At 40.1% G+C, this 15,944-nt stretch overlaps 1 protein-coding gene across 4 annotated transcripts in view; it reads right to left on the bottom strand.

Moving 5' to 3' along the window:
* LOC132395774 (bile acid receptor-like) overlaps positions 1-15,944 on the bottom strand; it is a 117,084-nt gene that overhangs the window by 20,429 nt on the left and 80,711 nt on the right. For all 4 annotated transcript variants that reach the window (XR_009512738.1, XM_059972788.1, XM_059972789.1 and 1 more), the window contains exons 6-8: positions 12,635-12,739; positions 7,879-7,978; positions 1,128-1,256 (exon numbers count right to left, since the gene is read on the bottom strand). Coding sequence is in view for 3 of the 4 variants with exons in the window: in XM_059972788.1 (XP_059828771.1) it covers positions 1,128-1,256; positions 7,879-7,978; positions 12,635-12,739 (334 nt within the window). In the remaining variant the exon portion in view is untranslated. The remainder of the gene's footprint in view (positions 1-1,127; positions 1,257-7,878; positions 7,979-12,634; positions 12,740-15,944) is intronic.

Below are 15,944 nucleotides of genomic sequence, written 5' to 3'. Positions count from 1 at the left end.
TCATCTTTCAGAATTTAGACAAATCTCAACAGTAGTGATATCAAAACACTTTTGAAAATGGACATTGAAGTCTCTCACCTGTGGCAATACCAAGATTTTGTAGAAAGTCACTTAAATTATAGAATTAAGGGATCAGAATATGTCAACTGAATTCCCCTGTATGCTTTTTTGTGGACAATGTTGGCATAAGGGTTGTGGTTAAGACAAGGTCACTTGGTTTAAATTAGCAAATTTTATTTTAATTGCTACTTATTGTCTTGATTAGGAAGCTTCCTCAATCGCATGTACCCAATCATAGCCCGCTATGTGCAGCAGAGAGAATTTCATCTGGTAGCTGCCACCTTCCTCCTAGGTCCAGGCTCCACCTTCAAAGCCCTGAAGCTTTGTAGCTCTTTGCTGCTCTTCTTCCAGTTCATCTACTATCTGTTTTGACTTGTACAGTGAACTAATGGTTTGTAGGGAACCTATTTTTTTAAAAAAAACATGTCTGATCCTGAGTTAGTGCCAATAGCTAAATAACTGAAGGAAACCACCCAAGTCAGAATTCCAGTGGGGCCATTTCAGATGATCTGTTTAAGTTATGGCTTAGAATAATGGGGACTAATTTCTTCTTACAATGCTCTAAACCAGGGTTTCTCAACCAGATATCCATAGATCCATTGGTTAATAGTAGGGATCCATGGCATAAAAAAGTTTAGGAACCCCTGCTCTAAGCAAGTGTGGTATATTAAGTGATATTATTATGCATTCATTCATAACAAAGAATGACTGATTTGAGCAAGAACAAAATGTAGCATGAAGTGCCCAGGTGACATTTAATTTGATCAGAGTGTCTTCCATTCCAGGAACAAGGTGTATGGCGAGAAGGTGTCATCTTTTAGAATAAAATATTAAACTCCAGTTCAATACTTCCTGGCATAGATATAAAATATCCCAAGTAATTTCTCCCTTTGTCTAAACTCTCATCATTAAAGCACAATTTCAAATTTTAATCACATTCCTTTACGGGGAAACATGTTGATGCGTGTTAAATCTCCTGCTGCATTTCTCATATTTCCTAAAATTTCTTGTGGCAGGCAAGTGTAGTCAGAACTGAGAATTCTTTCTTTGAATCTCCCATTACTTACCTTGTAGATACTGGTGACTGCTCTGTGTGAAACGCTGGTTGTATAGTTGTGCAGAGTGAAGGAACATCACTTCCACGGTGGAACCTTTTAGCAATGCAATCTGGTCTTCATTATCTAACATCTGGAAACCTTAAACAATATGCATACTACTGAATTTCTGGACATGACGTATAGCCTCTTATTTTACCAATTAGGAATGCTTATAAAGCAAATCAACTGCATTTTAACAACTATTTCCACTTAACTAATGCTTGATATTTCCAATACTTATGCTTCATGATTCATGATCATTTCTATACTTAAAACTGAATTACAAAGCAATAGCTGATTCTTAATCCTACACACCTGGAGTATATTGCTTCTCATGGGGAATAGAAAGAGAGAAAAAATTATAGGATATCAAAAAGAAATAGGTTATAAGCTTTCACATTTGAGAGGATCAGGTAGCAAGTCCATGACATTTATTTTTAATGAATAGTCCTCAAAGTGGTTTTTACTAAGGAGAAATAAATGTTTTCTCAATGTACAGAAAGTATTTTAATTTGGAAATGTTTGAAAAAGCTCTGCCTCAAAAGCTAATAAAAATTGCAGTTGATAAAAATCTGAGAAAGAAAAAATGCTGAAAATACTCAGTAGTTCAAGGTAGTAGAGAGAGAAAAACAACCATTTTTTTGCTCTCTACATCACACATTATTTTATTTCCCCAAAATTGCAGTTCATTTGACAAAGTAAGCTAAGTGGTTCTGATTCACAAGACTAACTACCTGAGGTACCCATTAACACAAGAGATTCTGCAGGTACTGGAAACCCAGAGCAACATACACAAAATGCTAAAGGAACTCAGGCAGCATCTGTGGAAATGAGTAAACAGGGCCACGACCCTTCTTCATTCTGAAATGCAAAGGGGAAGGCTCCAGAATAAAAAGGTGGGGAGTGGGGAAGGAGGAGCACCTAGAAGGTGATAGGTGAAACCAGGTGGGTAGGAAAGGGCTGGAGAAGAAGGGATCTAATAGGAGAGGAGAGTGAATCATGGGAGAAAGGAAAGAAGGAAAGACACAGGGGGAGGTGATAGGCAGGTGAGGAGAAAAGGTAGGAAGCCAGGAGCCTTAGGAAGGCGGTCATGATCATTAAGGATCTCCACCACCCAGGACACGTCCTCTTCACACTTTTACCATCGGGAAGAATGCACAGAAGCCTGAAGACACAAACTCAGCAATTCAGGAACAGCTTCTTCGCCTCTGCCATCGGATTTCTAAATGGGCGTTGAACCTATGAACAGGGCCTCATGTCTTTTTTTTATTTCTATTCTTTTGCACTACTTATTTTAACTTGACTATTTAATAGACACGCATACTTAATGTCACTCAGTTTTTTTCTCTATATTTGTCATGTTTTTCATAGTACTGCTGCCATAAAGTTAACACAGTTCTTGACATATAGAAAGTATTACCCCCCCTCCCGAAAGATTTCATGTTTTATTGTTTTACACCATTGAATCACAGCAGATTTAATTTTGGCTTTATTTGACACTGATCAACAGAAAAAGACTCTTTTGTGTCAAAGAGAAAACAAAATTATCAAAATTAGTTACAAATATAAAACACAAAATAGTTGGCTGCACAAGTATTCACCCTCCCCCCTCCTTTAATATGACACACTAAATCATCACATGTGCAGCCAATCAGTTTTAGAAGTCACACAGTTAGTTAAGTGGAGATCTGGGTACAGTCAAGGTATTTCAATTGATAGTAGTAAAAATACACCAATATCTGGAAAGTCCAATGAAAAGGCTATTGAAAAGCACAAGTCAGGAGATGGATACAAGAAAATTTCCAAGTCACAGAGTATCGCTTAGAGTACAGTTAAGTCAATCATCAAGAAATAGAAAGAATATGGCACAGCTGTAAATCTGCCCAGAGCAGGATATCCTCAAAAGCTGAGTGATCATTCAGGAAAGGGACTATAAGGGAGGCCACCAAGAGGCCTATGACAACTCTGGAGGAGTTACAAGTTTCAGCGGCTGAGATAGGAGGGACAACAGCTGTTGCCCGGGTGCTTCACCAGTCACAGCTTTATGGGAGAGTGGCAAAGAGAGAAAAAAGCTCACATAAAATCTCAGCTAGAGTTTGCCAGAAGGCATGTGGGAGACTCTGAAGTTAGCTGGAAGAAGGTTCTATGGTCCGATGAAACCAAAATTGAGCTTTATGGCCATCAGATTAAATGTTATGTTTGGCATAAGCGGAACACTGCACATCATCAAAAACACACCATCCCTAGCAAGAAGCATGGTGGCGGCTGCATCACGCTGTGGGGATGCTTCACTGCAGCAGGCCCTGGAAGGCTTGTGAATGTAGAGGGTAAAATGAATGCAGCAAAATACAGGGAAATCCTGAAGGAAAACTGGATGCAGACTGCAAGAGAACTGTAACTTGGGAGTTTTGTTTTCCAACAAGACAAAGACCCCAAACATAAAGTCAAATCTACACAGGAATGGCTTAAAAACAACCAAATTAATGTCCTGGAGTGGCCAAGTCAGAGTCCAGACCTTAATCCGACTGAGAATTTGAAAAGGGCTGTTCACTTACAATCCTCATGCAATCTGACAGAGCTTAAGCAGTTTTGTAAAGGAGAATGGGGAAAATTTGCAGTGTCCAGATGTGCAAGGGTGATAGAAACCTACCCACCATACTCAAGGCTATAGTTGCTGCCAGAATGCATCTACTAAATACTGACTTGAAGGGGGTGAGTAATTATACAATCAATTATTTTATGTTTAATAATTATAAAAATTTTAGTCCGATTTATAGAAATTTCACTTTGACACAAAAGTGAAATTTTCTGTTGATCAGTGTCAAAAAAACCAAATTAAATCCACTGTGATTCAATGTCGTAAAACAATAAAACATAAAAACTTTCAAGGTGGTGGGTGAATACTTTTTATAGGCACTGTATGCTAGTGATATTAAATCTGATTCTGATTCTGGAATGGAGGTGCTCTACAAAGCAGTCTCCTGATTTACGTTGGGATCACCAACGTAGAGGAGGCTGGATCAGGAGCACTGCATACAATAGATGTGACCCCAGATTCACAGATGCAGTGTTGTCTCACCTGGAAGGACTTTGGGGATATGAATGGAGGTAAGGGTGGAGGTGAATGGGCAGATGTAGCATTTCTGTCACTGCAGTTCTATGTGCCAGGAGGGGCATTAGTAGGTAGGGGCAAATAGAGAAGGTAACTATGGAGGGAGAGAGTGGAGAGTGGGTGGGAGGTAAAGTTGAGTCTGGTGCTAGGATCCCATTGAAGGTGGTGGAAGTTGTGAAGAATTATGTGTTAGATACAAATGTACATGTGGTGGTAAGTGAGGACAAGAGAAACCCTATCTTTGTTAAGATTGTTAGTAATCACAATATGATTGAGCAGTAATCACAATATGATTGAGTTCACTTTGAAATTTGAGAAGGAGAAACTAAATTCCAATGTGTTGGTATTTCAGTGGAATAAAGGAAGTTACAGTGGCATGACAGGGGAGCTGACCAAGGTTGACTGGAAAGGGACACTAGCAGAAAGAACAGCAGAGCAGCAATGGCTAGAATTCTGGAGTTTCTGCAAACAAATGAGAGCAGTGCAAGACAGATATATTCCAAATAAGAAGAAATTTTCGAATGGAAGAAGGACACTATCCTGGCTGACAAGTGAAGACAGAGCCAAAGTAAAAGCAAATAAAAGGGCATACAACGAAGCCAAAGTTAGTGGGAAGATAGAGGATTGGGAAGCTTTTACAAACTTGCAGAAGGAAACTAAAAATGGCCATTAGGAAGGCAAAGATGAATTATGAAAGTAAGCTGGAGACTAATATCAAAGAAGATACGAAAAGCTTTTTTAAGTACATAAATGATAAAAGAGAGTTGAGGGTAGATATAGGACCAATAGAAAATGAAGCTGGAGATATTATAATGAGAGACACAGAGGTGGCAGAGGAACTGAATGCATATTTTGCATCAGTCTTCACGATGGAAAACATCTACAGTATACTGGACATTCAAAAGTGCCAGGGAAGTGAAGTATGTGTAGTGAAAATTATGACTGAGAAGGTGCTCAGGAAACTTAATGGTCTGAGGGTGGAAAAATCTCCTGGACCTGATGGAATGTCTTGGGTTCTGAGGGAAGTAGCTGGAGAGACTGCGGAGACATTAATAATGATCTTTCAAGAATCGATAGATTCTTGCATTGTATCAGATGACTGGAAAACTGCAAATATTACTCCACTGCTTAAGAAGGGTGGGAGGTAGCAGAAAGAAAACTATAGACCTGTTAGCCTGATACCAGTGGTTGGGAAGTTGTTGGAATCGATTGTTAGGGGTGAGATTACAGAGTACCTGGAGGCACATCCTGAAAGGAAAATCCTACCTGACTAACCTACTGCAATTTTTGGAGGAAGTTACAAGCAAGGAAAACAAAGGAGATGTAGTAGATGTCGTGTACTTGGACTTTCAGAAGGCCTTTGACAAGGTGCTGCACATGATGCTGCTTAGCAAGATAAGAGCCCATGACTCCATGTTACAGGGGAGTTACTAACGTGAGTGGAGCATTGGCTGATCAGCAGAAAACAGAGAGTAGGAATAAAGGGATCCTATTCTGGCTGGCTGCCAGTTACCAGTGGAGTTCCACTGTGGTCAGTTTTAGGACCGCGGCTTTTTACGATATATGTCAATGATTTGGACTATGGGATTAATGGATTTGTGGCTAAATTTGCCGATGATACAAAGATAGGTGGAGGAGTGGGTAGTGTTGAGGAAACAGACAGCCTGCAGAGAAAATTAGATAGTTTAGGGGAATGGACAAAGAAGTGGCAAATGAAATACACTGTTGGAAAGTGTTTGGTCATGCACTTTGTCAGAAGAAATAAACGGGCAGTCTATTATTTAGATGGGGAGAAAATTCAAAGTGCAGAGATGCAAAGGGACTTGAGAGTCCTTGTGCAGGATACCCTAAATGTTAACCTCCCGGATGAATCAGTGGTGAAGAAGGCGAATGCAATGTTGGCATTCATTTCTAGAGGTATAGAACATTACAGCAGGGATGTGATGTTGAGGCTCTATAAGGCACTCGTGAGACCACACGGAGTATTGTGTGCAGTTTGGGACTCTTTATTTTAGAAAGTATATACTGACATTGGAGAGGGTTCAGTGAAGATTCACAAGAATGATTCCAGGAATGAAAGGGTTACCATGTGAGGAACGTCTGGCAGCTCTTGGGCTGTATTCCCTGGAGTTCAGGAGAATGAGGGGGATCTCATAGAAACATTCTGAATGTTAAAAGGCCTAAACAGATTAGATATGGCAAAGTTATTTCCCATGGTAGGGGAGTCTAGGGCAAGAGGTCACAACTTCAGGATTGAAGGACATCCATTTAGAACAGAAATGTGGAGAAATTACTTTAGTCAGAGGGTGGTAAATCTGTGCAATTTGTTACCATGAGCAGCTGTGGAGGCCAAGTCATTGGGTGTATTCAAGGCAGAGATAGATAAGTTCTTGATTAGCCAGGGCATCAAAGGATATAGGGAGAAGGCAGGAGAGTGGGGATGACTGGAAGAATTGGATCAGCCCCTGATTAATAGCAGAGCAGACCGATGGGCCAAATGGTCTACTTTTGCTGCCATATCTTAGGGTCTTAAGGTGGCAGGAAGATGGGGTTAAAGTGGATGTCTGGGAAATGGAGGAGATGTACATGATGGCAGCATTCATGGTGGAGGAAGGAGGAATCTTCTGATGTCCTGGAAAGGAAAACCTCATCCTGGAAATAGATGTGGTGGAGAAAAACTAATAGAATTTTTGAGAGGAGACAGTGTATGGGGGGGAAGAGTTATGACAGCTGTTCGCTTATAAGTGGTATGCTTATAAAAAATGTCAGCAGGCAGTTTGCTTCCAGAAATGGAGACTGAGAGATTGAGAAACTGGAGAGAGGCATCAGAAATGGACGTGAATTTAAGGGCAGGATGGAAGTTGGAGGCAAAGTTGGTGAAATTGATGAACTGAGCAAAAGTCCATGAAGCAGCGTCAATGCTGTCATTAATGTAGCACAGGAAGACTTGGGGAGTGTTACCAGGGAAGATTATAATACAAATTATTGCAAAAGGCAGCATTTTGTGACCAAATTTTCAGGTGATAATTACTTTTACTCCTAATCCTCAACTGTCATCTATTAAAATGTAATATGTGTCCAACAGAATGTCTCTCCTATATTTCATATGACATGGGAACAAAACTAACCTGGTTATAAGCTGTTCTAAGCATTTCAACATGGATGATTGACAATGCAATTGTCAAAGTGTAATAATGCACCTATACTGTACTACATAGCCAACAAGAAGACAGGCATAGCTGGGGCACATACAGGTACCCATGGCTACCCCTTGAGTTTGGGGAAAGTGGGTACAGGAGGAGCCCAGTGGATCAAACAGCATTTGTATAGGGAAAGGGGCTCAAGATTCTCAACCCAAAAAGATGACCGCCCATTTCCCTCTACAGTTTCTCCCTGACCCCCTGTTTACCCAGCAGTTCATGTTGTGCACCAGAATCCAGTATCTGCAGTTTTTTTATGATTTTGATTCTGCTGGTTTTGAATAGTGCCATTGAAGAAAAATGAGGCAATCTTGGCTTTGCAGTTGCTCATTGGAATGTTAAAGCTTTACCTGCAGCCTTAGTCCTTTTGTGTGATCTGTGAAACATGGTAAACTTTACACTTACTCACCTGGCAATCTTTTAGTAAACTCTACCAATACTTCCACTTGCAAGGTTGCATTCTCTGACAGCCGGAGAAAATCTTCCACAGGATTTGCAGGTTCTAACAGCTGAAACACAGATGGTGATATCAGATATAACATATCTGGTTGTGAAGAAGCAATGTGATTAATCATTTAAACCCATAAAAGGACTATAATCTAGGTCAAACACTTCTCCCCATGAGTTTCACAATGTACAAAGGGAACTGTATTAAATAAACACAGAACGGTGGAAATAAATTCTCAGCTCTTCAGGTAGCTCCTGTGGAAAGCAAAGTAATGAAAGGTCCATAACCTGAAATAACATTAACATAAGATACTGAAAATCCTGAGTATCACAATCAAAATACTTCAGGAACTCAGTAAGTTAAGCAACATTCGTAGAAGGAAAATGACCCAAGAAGTTCTTGGAAGCTTGTGCCGATTCAATGTGTCGTTTAAAATTTGACAAACTTCTGTAGATGCACAGTAGAGAGTATCTTGACAGGCCACATCACAGCCTAGTATGGAAACATACATAGCCAAGAATGCAGACGCCTCCAAAAATAGTCGACACAGCCCAGTCCATTGCAGGAAAAGCCCTCCGCACCATTATGCACACTTACAAGGAGTGCCACAAGAAAACAGCATCCACCATCAAGCATCCCCACCATACAAGCCATTCTCTCTTCTCACTGCTGCCATCAGGAAGGAGGCACAGGAGCTTTGGGTCACACACCACCAGGTTCGGGTACAGATATTACCCTTCAGCCATCAGGCATCTGAATTAGCATGGATAATTTCACTTATCTCAACACTGAACTGATTTCACTCACTTTCAAGAACTCTACAAGTCATGATCTCAGTCTTATTTATTATGTATTATTTGTATTTGCATAGTTTTCCTTCTTTTGCACATTGATTGTTCACTGTATTTTATTGTTTTACTGTGGATGTCTGCAAGAAAATTATTCTCAAGCTAGTACAGTGGTTTCTGGTTAATTGGGACACATCAGGACCAGTACATTTTGGCCCAATTAAGCAGCCATCTCAATTAGCTGAAGTTTCATGAAAATAATTATAAAGGTAAAAAAGAGACAAACTGAGTAACAAATTACATGTTTCAGTAAAATACAGGACAAATTAGAACACTCCTATAAAACTGCATATTAATTCCTAATACTTTTCTACGGGAGAATTCATCTGCAGTTGTGTTCTTTTGACTGTAAATGAATGAAATCACTGCAGAAACCTAGTACAGATACAGTACTGTCTTCATCCAAGGTTGTTGATGATTGCAACCTCCAAATCATCATTTTAATTGTAACATTCCAGATGATTGTCGATTCCTTCAACTTGTTGAAGTGATGAAATCATTTCATTTTCACTCCCGGCTGTCTCTGGCATCTCCAAGCCTGAATGCTTGAAACCGCAGTGAGCAAAACAGTTCAGAATTGTCTTACTGCTTTTTGAAGACAAATACACACAAATGACACTATTTAAAAACTGATTGCTCTAAGCTCAGTGTAGTGCCTGACAGCCACACGAGTGTATGCATCTGGCGTTAGTTAGAAACTCTTAGGCAACAGTTTCCTGTCCCAATTAAGCAGCATAATGTCCAACATAGATGAAGGTAATTCTGGCTTTCTTGATTAGTTTTTGCTGTTTAAGAGTTGTCCCAAATAACCAGCTGCCCCAACAGTCTTATTAATTGAAATCCACTGTCTATGGTAACATATATGTATGACATATATGTACTTTGATTATAAATTTACTTTGAACATTTGAAGAGTCACAACCCAAAATGCCTACTTCCGTCTCCAAATGCCCCCTGACCCTAGGCTTCTAGCTTCTTCCCCTTTTGTTTCCAGTCCAGAGGAAGGGTCTCAGCCCAAATCGTCAACTGTTAATTCCCCTACACAGATGCTGAATGACTTGCTAAGTTCCTCCAGCATTCTGTAACTGTGAAACATGAAACATCAACTGTGATTCTCCAAAGATGGAGCTGAGCACTTCCATCACTGCATATTTACAGAATCTGGTTTTATTTTGCTTTTTGGAAACCATATTAGGATCTAGTTGCTTTAAGGTACAGTTCAGTATGTGAATTCTTAAGATCTTTTTTTTTTTGCAGTGGGAAATTCCATCCTTCCTTCAACAGTCTCCCATATCCAGCAATTCTAATTATGAGATGATAAGTCTTATTATGGACTAAAATGGTATTTGTTTTACATATAGGACATAGAACAATCAGCACAGTATAGGCCTTTGACCCGCAATGTTGTGCCACCTTTTAACCCACTCTAAGATTAATCAAATCTTTCACTCTCACATAGCACTCCAATTTTGTACATATCTTAGAGCCTCTTTACTATCTCTCGTGTATCTGTATCTAGCATCACTCTGGCAACACTTTCCATGCACTTACCACTTTCTGTGTGAAAATAACTGTATCTGACATCCTCCCTATACTTTCCTCCAATCACCTTAGAATTATGCCCTCTCACATTAGCCATTTTGTTATGAAATCAATATAAATTCAATGAATTATGAGTCCTTTCCTTTAACTGCTGTATATTATCTGGCTTCTTACAGTTTCGGTCTTTAAGCTTCTAATTCAGAAACATATAAAAATCCTCCTTTATGGTTTCCCTGCTCCAGCTGCTTTCACTTTAATTTTATCAGGTAATAAGGCTTGGTGGATGCAATTGTATTCAACCAAGTCTAACACTATTTCAGCTGAGGTGATCTAACATAGTTCATGTAGAAATTCATCTGCTGAGTCTACAACAACCCTGACTGTGGAAGTACTGCTCACAAATGCATCGGTGCCCAAATCACTGGATGCTCCTGGAACAACTTTATACTAGGCTTTGTCTGTTCCTCACATTCTTTGCCAAACAGAGCATGTGAAGGAGAAAAAGTAAGTTGTGGACCAAACTGGTCACTGAGAATGGATTAAAAAATATACATCACATCACATGAGGTAATTGGGGCTGTGATAGTGAAGGATTTGTAGGAGGTGAGGGAGGTGGGAGTTTGGATGAGTGGAGACTTGAGTTAGGAGGTCAGTGATCAGTGGGTGAGGTGGAAATGGGTAAGTCTGTAAACTGGGCTGGAAGGTTGAGGGAGGAGGGAGAGGTGATAAGTGAATAAGATAAAAATGGGGCTCCCTGAGTTGGTTCCTAGGAATGGAAAGGAGTCCACTTTAAATCATGTTGACAAAGCAAAGTAAATAGTGTTATTGATACTTCTTTTTAAACTGAGTGCATAATGGGCTCTGTATGGCCCAACATGATGTAATTTCACTCAGCTTATATTCTAAATAAACGTTGCCACAGGAATGACTCCGTTGGGTGCCCATTCAACTGTGATCATTTGCTCTGTAGATCATGATATCTGATTAGAAATGAACTGTTAAATTTCTGAAATGAGTGATTCAATCTGGATATTAGAATGTTCCACTATGCTGGTTATAATACAAAATATTGCAAAAGGCAGCAGTTTGTGACCAAATTGTCAGGCAATTGCTCACTGTTACTCCTAATTCTCGTCTGTCAACTATTAAAATGTAACATGTGTCCAACTGAATATTTCTTCTATATTTCATATGACATGGGAAAAAACTAACTTGGTTATAGAGCTGTTCTAAGTGTATCAACGTGGATGATTGACAATACAATTGTCAAAATTGTGGAAGTCCAAGATGGCAGCATGACGCAGCTTGCAGCGGCCACTCCGGAACTGATTATCTGTTATTTGTGAAGTGTGGTGCCGTGCACAATCGTAATCGATTGAAAACGTACGTAGAAGCACAGAGAAACATCGGGAAATTCCAGGAAGACCTTCTTTGCTGCTGCTGCTGTGAGGTTCAGGACTCTGCTGGGAAGAACAGGCCCCCAGTCCTCGGGGTCGCATTGCTGATGGCCGTTGGCCGGGCCATCTTAATACGCTCAGCAGCAGATGGTGCTCAGAGGAGCTGTGCCGGAGGGGATGGTTGTCGGCTCAGAGGTTTGATGGACTTGGGTCACTTTCAGTGTGTGCTGCGTCTGTGAAGCTGGTTTCGACAGAGCTTCCATTGTGCGCTGCGTCTGCAAGGCTGAGTCGAGCGGCGCCGTGGAAGTCCATAGCGGGGGTATTCCCTTCTGCCGCTGCCGTGGGGTGGCGAGTCTGTCGGGACCCTTGGTACTTGTGAAAACTGTGATGATTTTTTTTTAACTTACAGTCCTTTAACATCTTGGACTATTTTTACTGTGCCCATAGTCTGTTTTTTTATCAATTATGCTATTGTTTGCACTGTTGTAACTATGTGGTTTTGTGCAGGTCTTGTAGCTTTAGTTTTTGGTCTTGTTTCTGTCTGGTGGATTTGGAGCTCCTTTCCGGGGAACGCGCTAGACGGTAGCATGATATTATTATGCAGCAGCCTCTCCGGACTCTGGATTGAGGATTGCCAAATGTTACGTGGATTTTCTGGTATAGTCTGTTTTGTCATATGCTTTTGTGATATCATTCTGGGGAAACGTTCTCATTTTTTAACTGCATTGCATTTGTGGTTTCTAAATGACAATAAACTTAATCTGAATCTGAAAATGTAATAATGCACCTGTACAACCTTTATATAACACTGCTGCTGTTGTACAAAAGATAAAATCATAACCAGATATGCCATTGATTTGTTTGAAACAATGGTACTGATGTGACTAAAACATATAAATATATGAAGTTTTAAATCAGCGTATTACATACATATTTTCTTGCTGCCTCTTGGGGTATTCGATACTTGTGATGAGCCTCGACAATGTAATCAAGGAGCTGTTGTTGCTCAGCCGTAAACTCTACTCTCTCTTGGATCTGTATGAACAATAAAAGGTATTTTTACTTCTCCACTGGTCAGTAGAATTTAGCAATCTTAATCTAAATTGGATGTCATGTTGGGAAACACAGAACCTAAATTCGTAATATATATTTATGTAGTTTCACTAAAAACTCTATGCAGGGAATATACACAAATCACTAATGAAATCCTATCATTTTCACTTCTCTATTAGAAAAAGCATTATACATTGGCACCTCTTATTGGTATTTCAATCTTGTTAAGGCAAATGATCTCACCAATCATTAATTTGTTTAATAATGTAGCTTTTTAACATGTAACAACAGAATTTCCATGCATTGTTGAGTGTAGTAAACAAGTTACCTAGAAATGATTTTATAGTACAAATCTTTTGTATGACTCAGACAAACTTTCTAAAAGTAATATGCACTTATACATTGATAAAATTCCTCCTCCACTATACCAGAGATCTAGCACTGCTGCTGTGTAAGATGAACCATTAGCCCCCACTGCAATTATCTCGGAGAACACTGCAGAAGAAAACATAAAAGTAGAACCAATGGTTTAATACTCTATACTTGGAGATGAAATGGAGAACTCTGTAGCCAGGTTGACTTACCTTGGGACTGCATTACCAATGAGGTAATTGTGATGTAGAGCAACTTCTTGGTGGCTGCCTCATAGGACAGACAATGTGAGTAGCATTTCCAAAGGCGTCTGCATTATTCTCTTTCAATGGGTTATCCTATTACAGTCCTCAACTGAAATCTCAGAAAGTTCTGTTGTGCACTCCTGCCATTTGGAAGTCAGCACATTTGCTTCCCTAGAATGCGTCTTGGCTGCAGCTCTTGTGCTGATGGTTCACCATGTGCAATTCATACCTCTGCATCCCACAGGCTGCGGGGATTTGATTTACACTTGATGCATTAAGTGCAATATGGCAGCATCATCAAAAAGACTGGATCTGTCCTTGGCTACAAGCCGGACTCCTTTGAGTTAGTGGTGGAGAGGAGGTCACTAAACAGACTGTTATCCATTATAGACAATCTGGCACATCCTCTCCATGACCGACTGAATAAGCAGAGGAGCTCCCTTTCAAACAAGCTCATTCAGCCCCACTGTCACAAAGATCATTACAGAAAGTCTTTCCTACCAAATACAAAAAGCATATACAACAGTTCATCTCTATGCAACAGGAGAACACGCATCATAGTCTGTTTTATTATTCCAACATTATGATTGCACATTATTGTGTATATTATTATTCTGTACTTTACTATTACTTAAGTCTGCACACTGCTAAGTGTGTCTTTAGATGTTGCTGCTGTAACTAAAGAATTTACCACTCAGGATCAATAAAGTATTTATTATTATTATTATTATTATTATTATTATTATTATTATTATTATTATTATTATTATTACTATTACTATTATTATCTTGCTCTTCATCCTTTTTGGAGTTCGACTGCTCAATAGAGGAAGTAGTGGGGATATGATAATACTCCTGACATGCTATATGGAACATCAGTTTGTAGCACTCTGCTAACCAGCCAAAATATCCAGGTTGCTCTAACTAAAGCATTGAGCCATTTGCTGCTCAATGGTAGATCCCTTGCAGCTAACATTGTTGAATAGTTTAAGTGCTACACTCCCCACCAACTTCCAGTAGATTTAGAGGTCATTTGTGCATATTGTCTATCACTGTAGGTTTCACAGGTAAACAGCACCAGTGAAATAACAAAACATAAAATCTAGTAAGAGGGAAATCAACATAACATTTTAAATCAACAAATATAAGATGGTCGAGGAAATTAGTGGGTCAGGCAGGGTCAGAAAATGAACAGTCAATGTTTTAGGCTGAGATCCTTCATTAGGGATATTGACCAGTTCTGATGAAGAACTTTGGTCTAAAACATTGAGTGTTAATTCCCCTCTATAGATGATGCCTGATGCACTGAGTTCCTCCCGGGTTTCGTGTGTATTGGTACAGATCTCCAGCACCTTCAGTCTCTCTTGTGTCTCTGTATACATCTTAGCTGTTCACATTCTGTTGCATACGGAGTTTATTGGTAAACTGCAGTTGGGGGTTTCCTACATAGCACCATTTTAGCACATGCTTTGAATTTCTATTCACATTTGTTTTAGTTTTCTGTATTGACATATGGCTTCACAAGAAATATGTGCATACTCATATAGAAACATAGAAAACCTACAGCACAATACAGGCCCTTTGGCCCACAGTGCTGTGCCAAACATGTACTTACCTCGGGTTACCCATCGCCCTCTATTTTTCTAAGCTCCATGAATCTATCCAGGACTCTCTTAAAAGACTCCATTGTATCAGCCTCCACCACCATCACCGGCAGTCCATTCCACGCACTCACCACTCTCTGCTTTAAAAAAACTTACCCTTGACATCCCCTCTGTACCTGCTTCCAAGCACCTTAAAACTCTACCCTCTTGTGTTAGCCATTTTAGCACTGGGGAAAAGCATCTGACTATTCTCACGATCAATGCCTCTCATCATCTTATACACCTCTATCAGGTCATCTCTTATCCTCCATCGCTCCAAGGAGAAAAGGCCAAGTTCACTCACCCCTCCCCAATCCAGACAACATCCTTGTAAATCTCCTTTGCACCCTTTCTATAGTTTCCACATCCTTCCTGTAGTGAGGCAACCAGAAACGTGCACAGTACTCCAAGTGAGTCTGACCAGGGTCCTATACAGCTGTAACATTACCTTTCGGCTCTTGAACTCAATCCCATGGTTGATGAAGGCCATGCACCATATAACTACACAGTTAACCTGTACAACAGCTTTGAGTGTCCCATGGACTCAGATCCCAAGATCCCTCTGATCCTCCACACTGCCAAGAGTCTTACATTAATAATATTTTCTGCCATCATATTTGGCCTACCAAAATGAACCACCTCAAACTTATCTGGGTTGAACTCCATCTCCCACTTCTCTGCCTATTTTTGCATCCTATCGATGTCCCGCTGTAACCTCTGACAGCTCTCCACTCCATCCACAACACTCCCAACCTTTGTGTCATCACCAAATTTACTAACCCATCTCTACTTCCTCATCCAGGTCATTTTTAAAAATCATGAAGAGTAAGGGTCCCAGAACAGATCCCTGATGCACACCACTGGTCACTGACCTCCATGCAGAATATGACCCGTTGACAACCACCTTTGCCTTCTGTGGGCAAGCCA

Source organism: Hypanus sabinus, chromosome 6 (assembly GCF_030144855.1).
Source record: "Hypanus sabinus isolate sHypSab1 chromosome 6, sHypSab1.hap1, whole genome shotgun sequence".
NCBI classification, from domain to species: domain Eukaryota; kingdom Metazoa; phylum Chordata; class Chondrichthyes; order Myliobatiformes; family Dasyatidae; genus Hypanus; species Hypanus sabinus.
The sequence above is the reverse complement of the archived record's forward strand: the minus strand, read 5'-3'. Positions and strand labels throughout refer to the sequence as shown.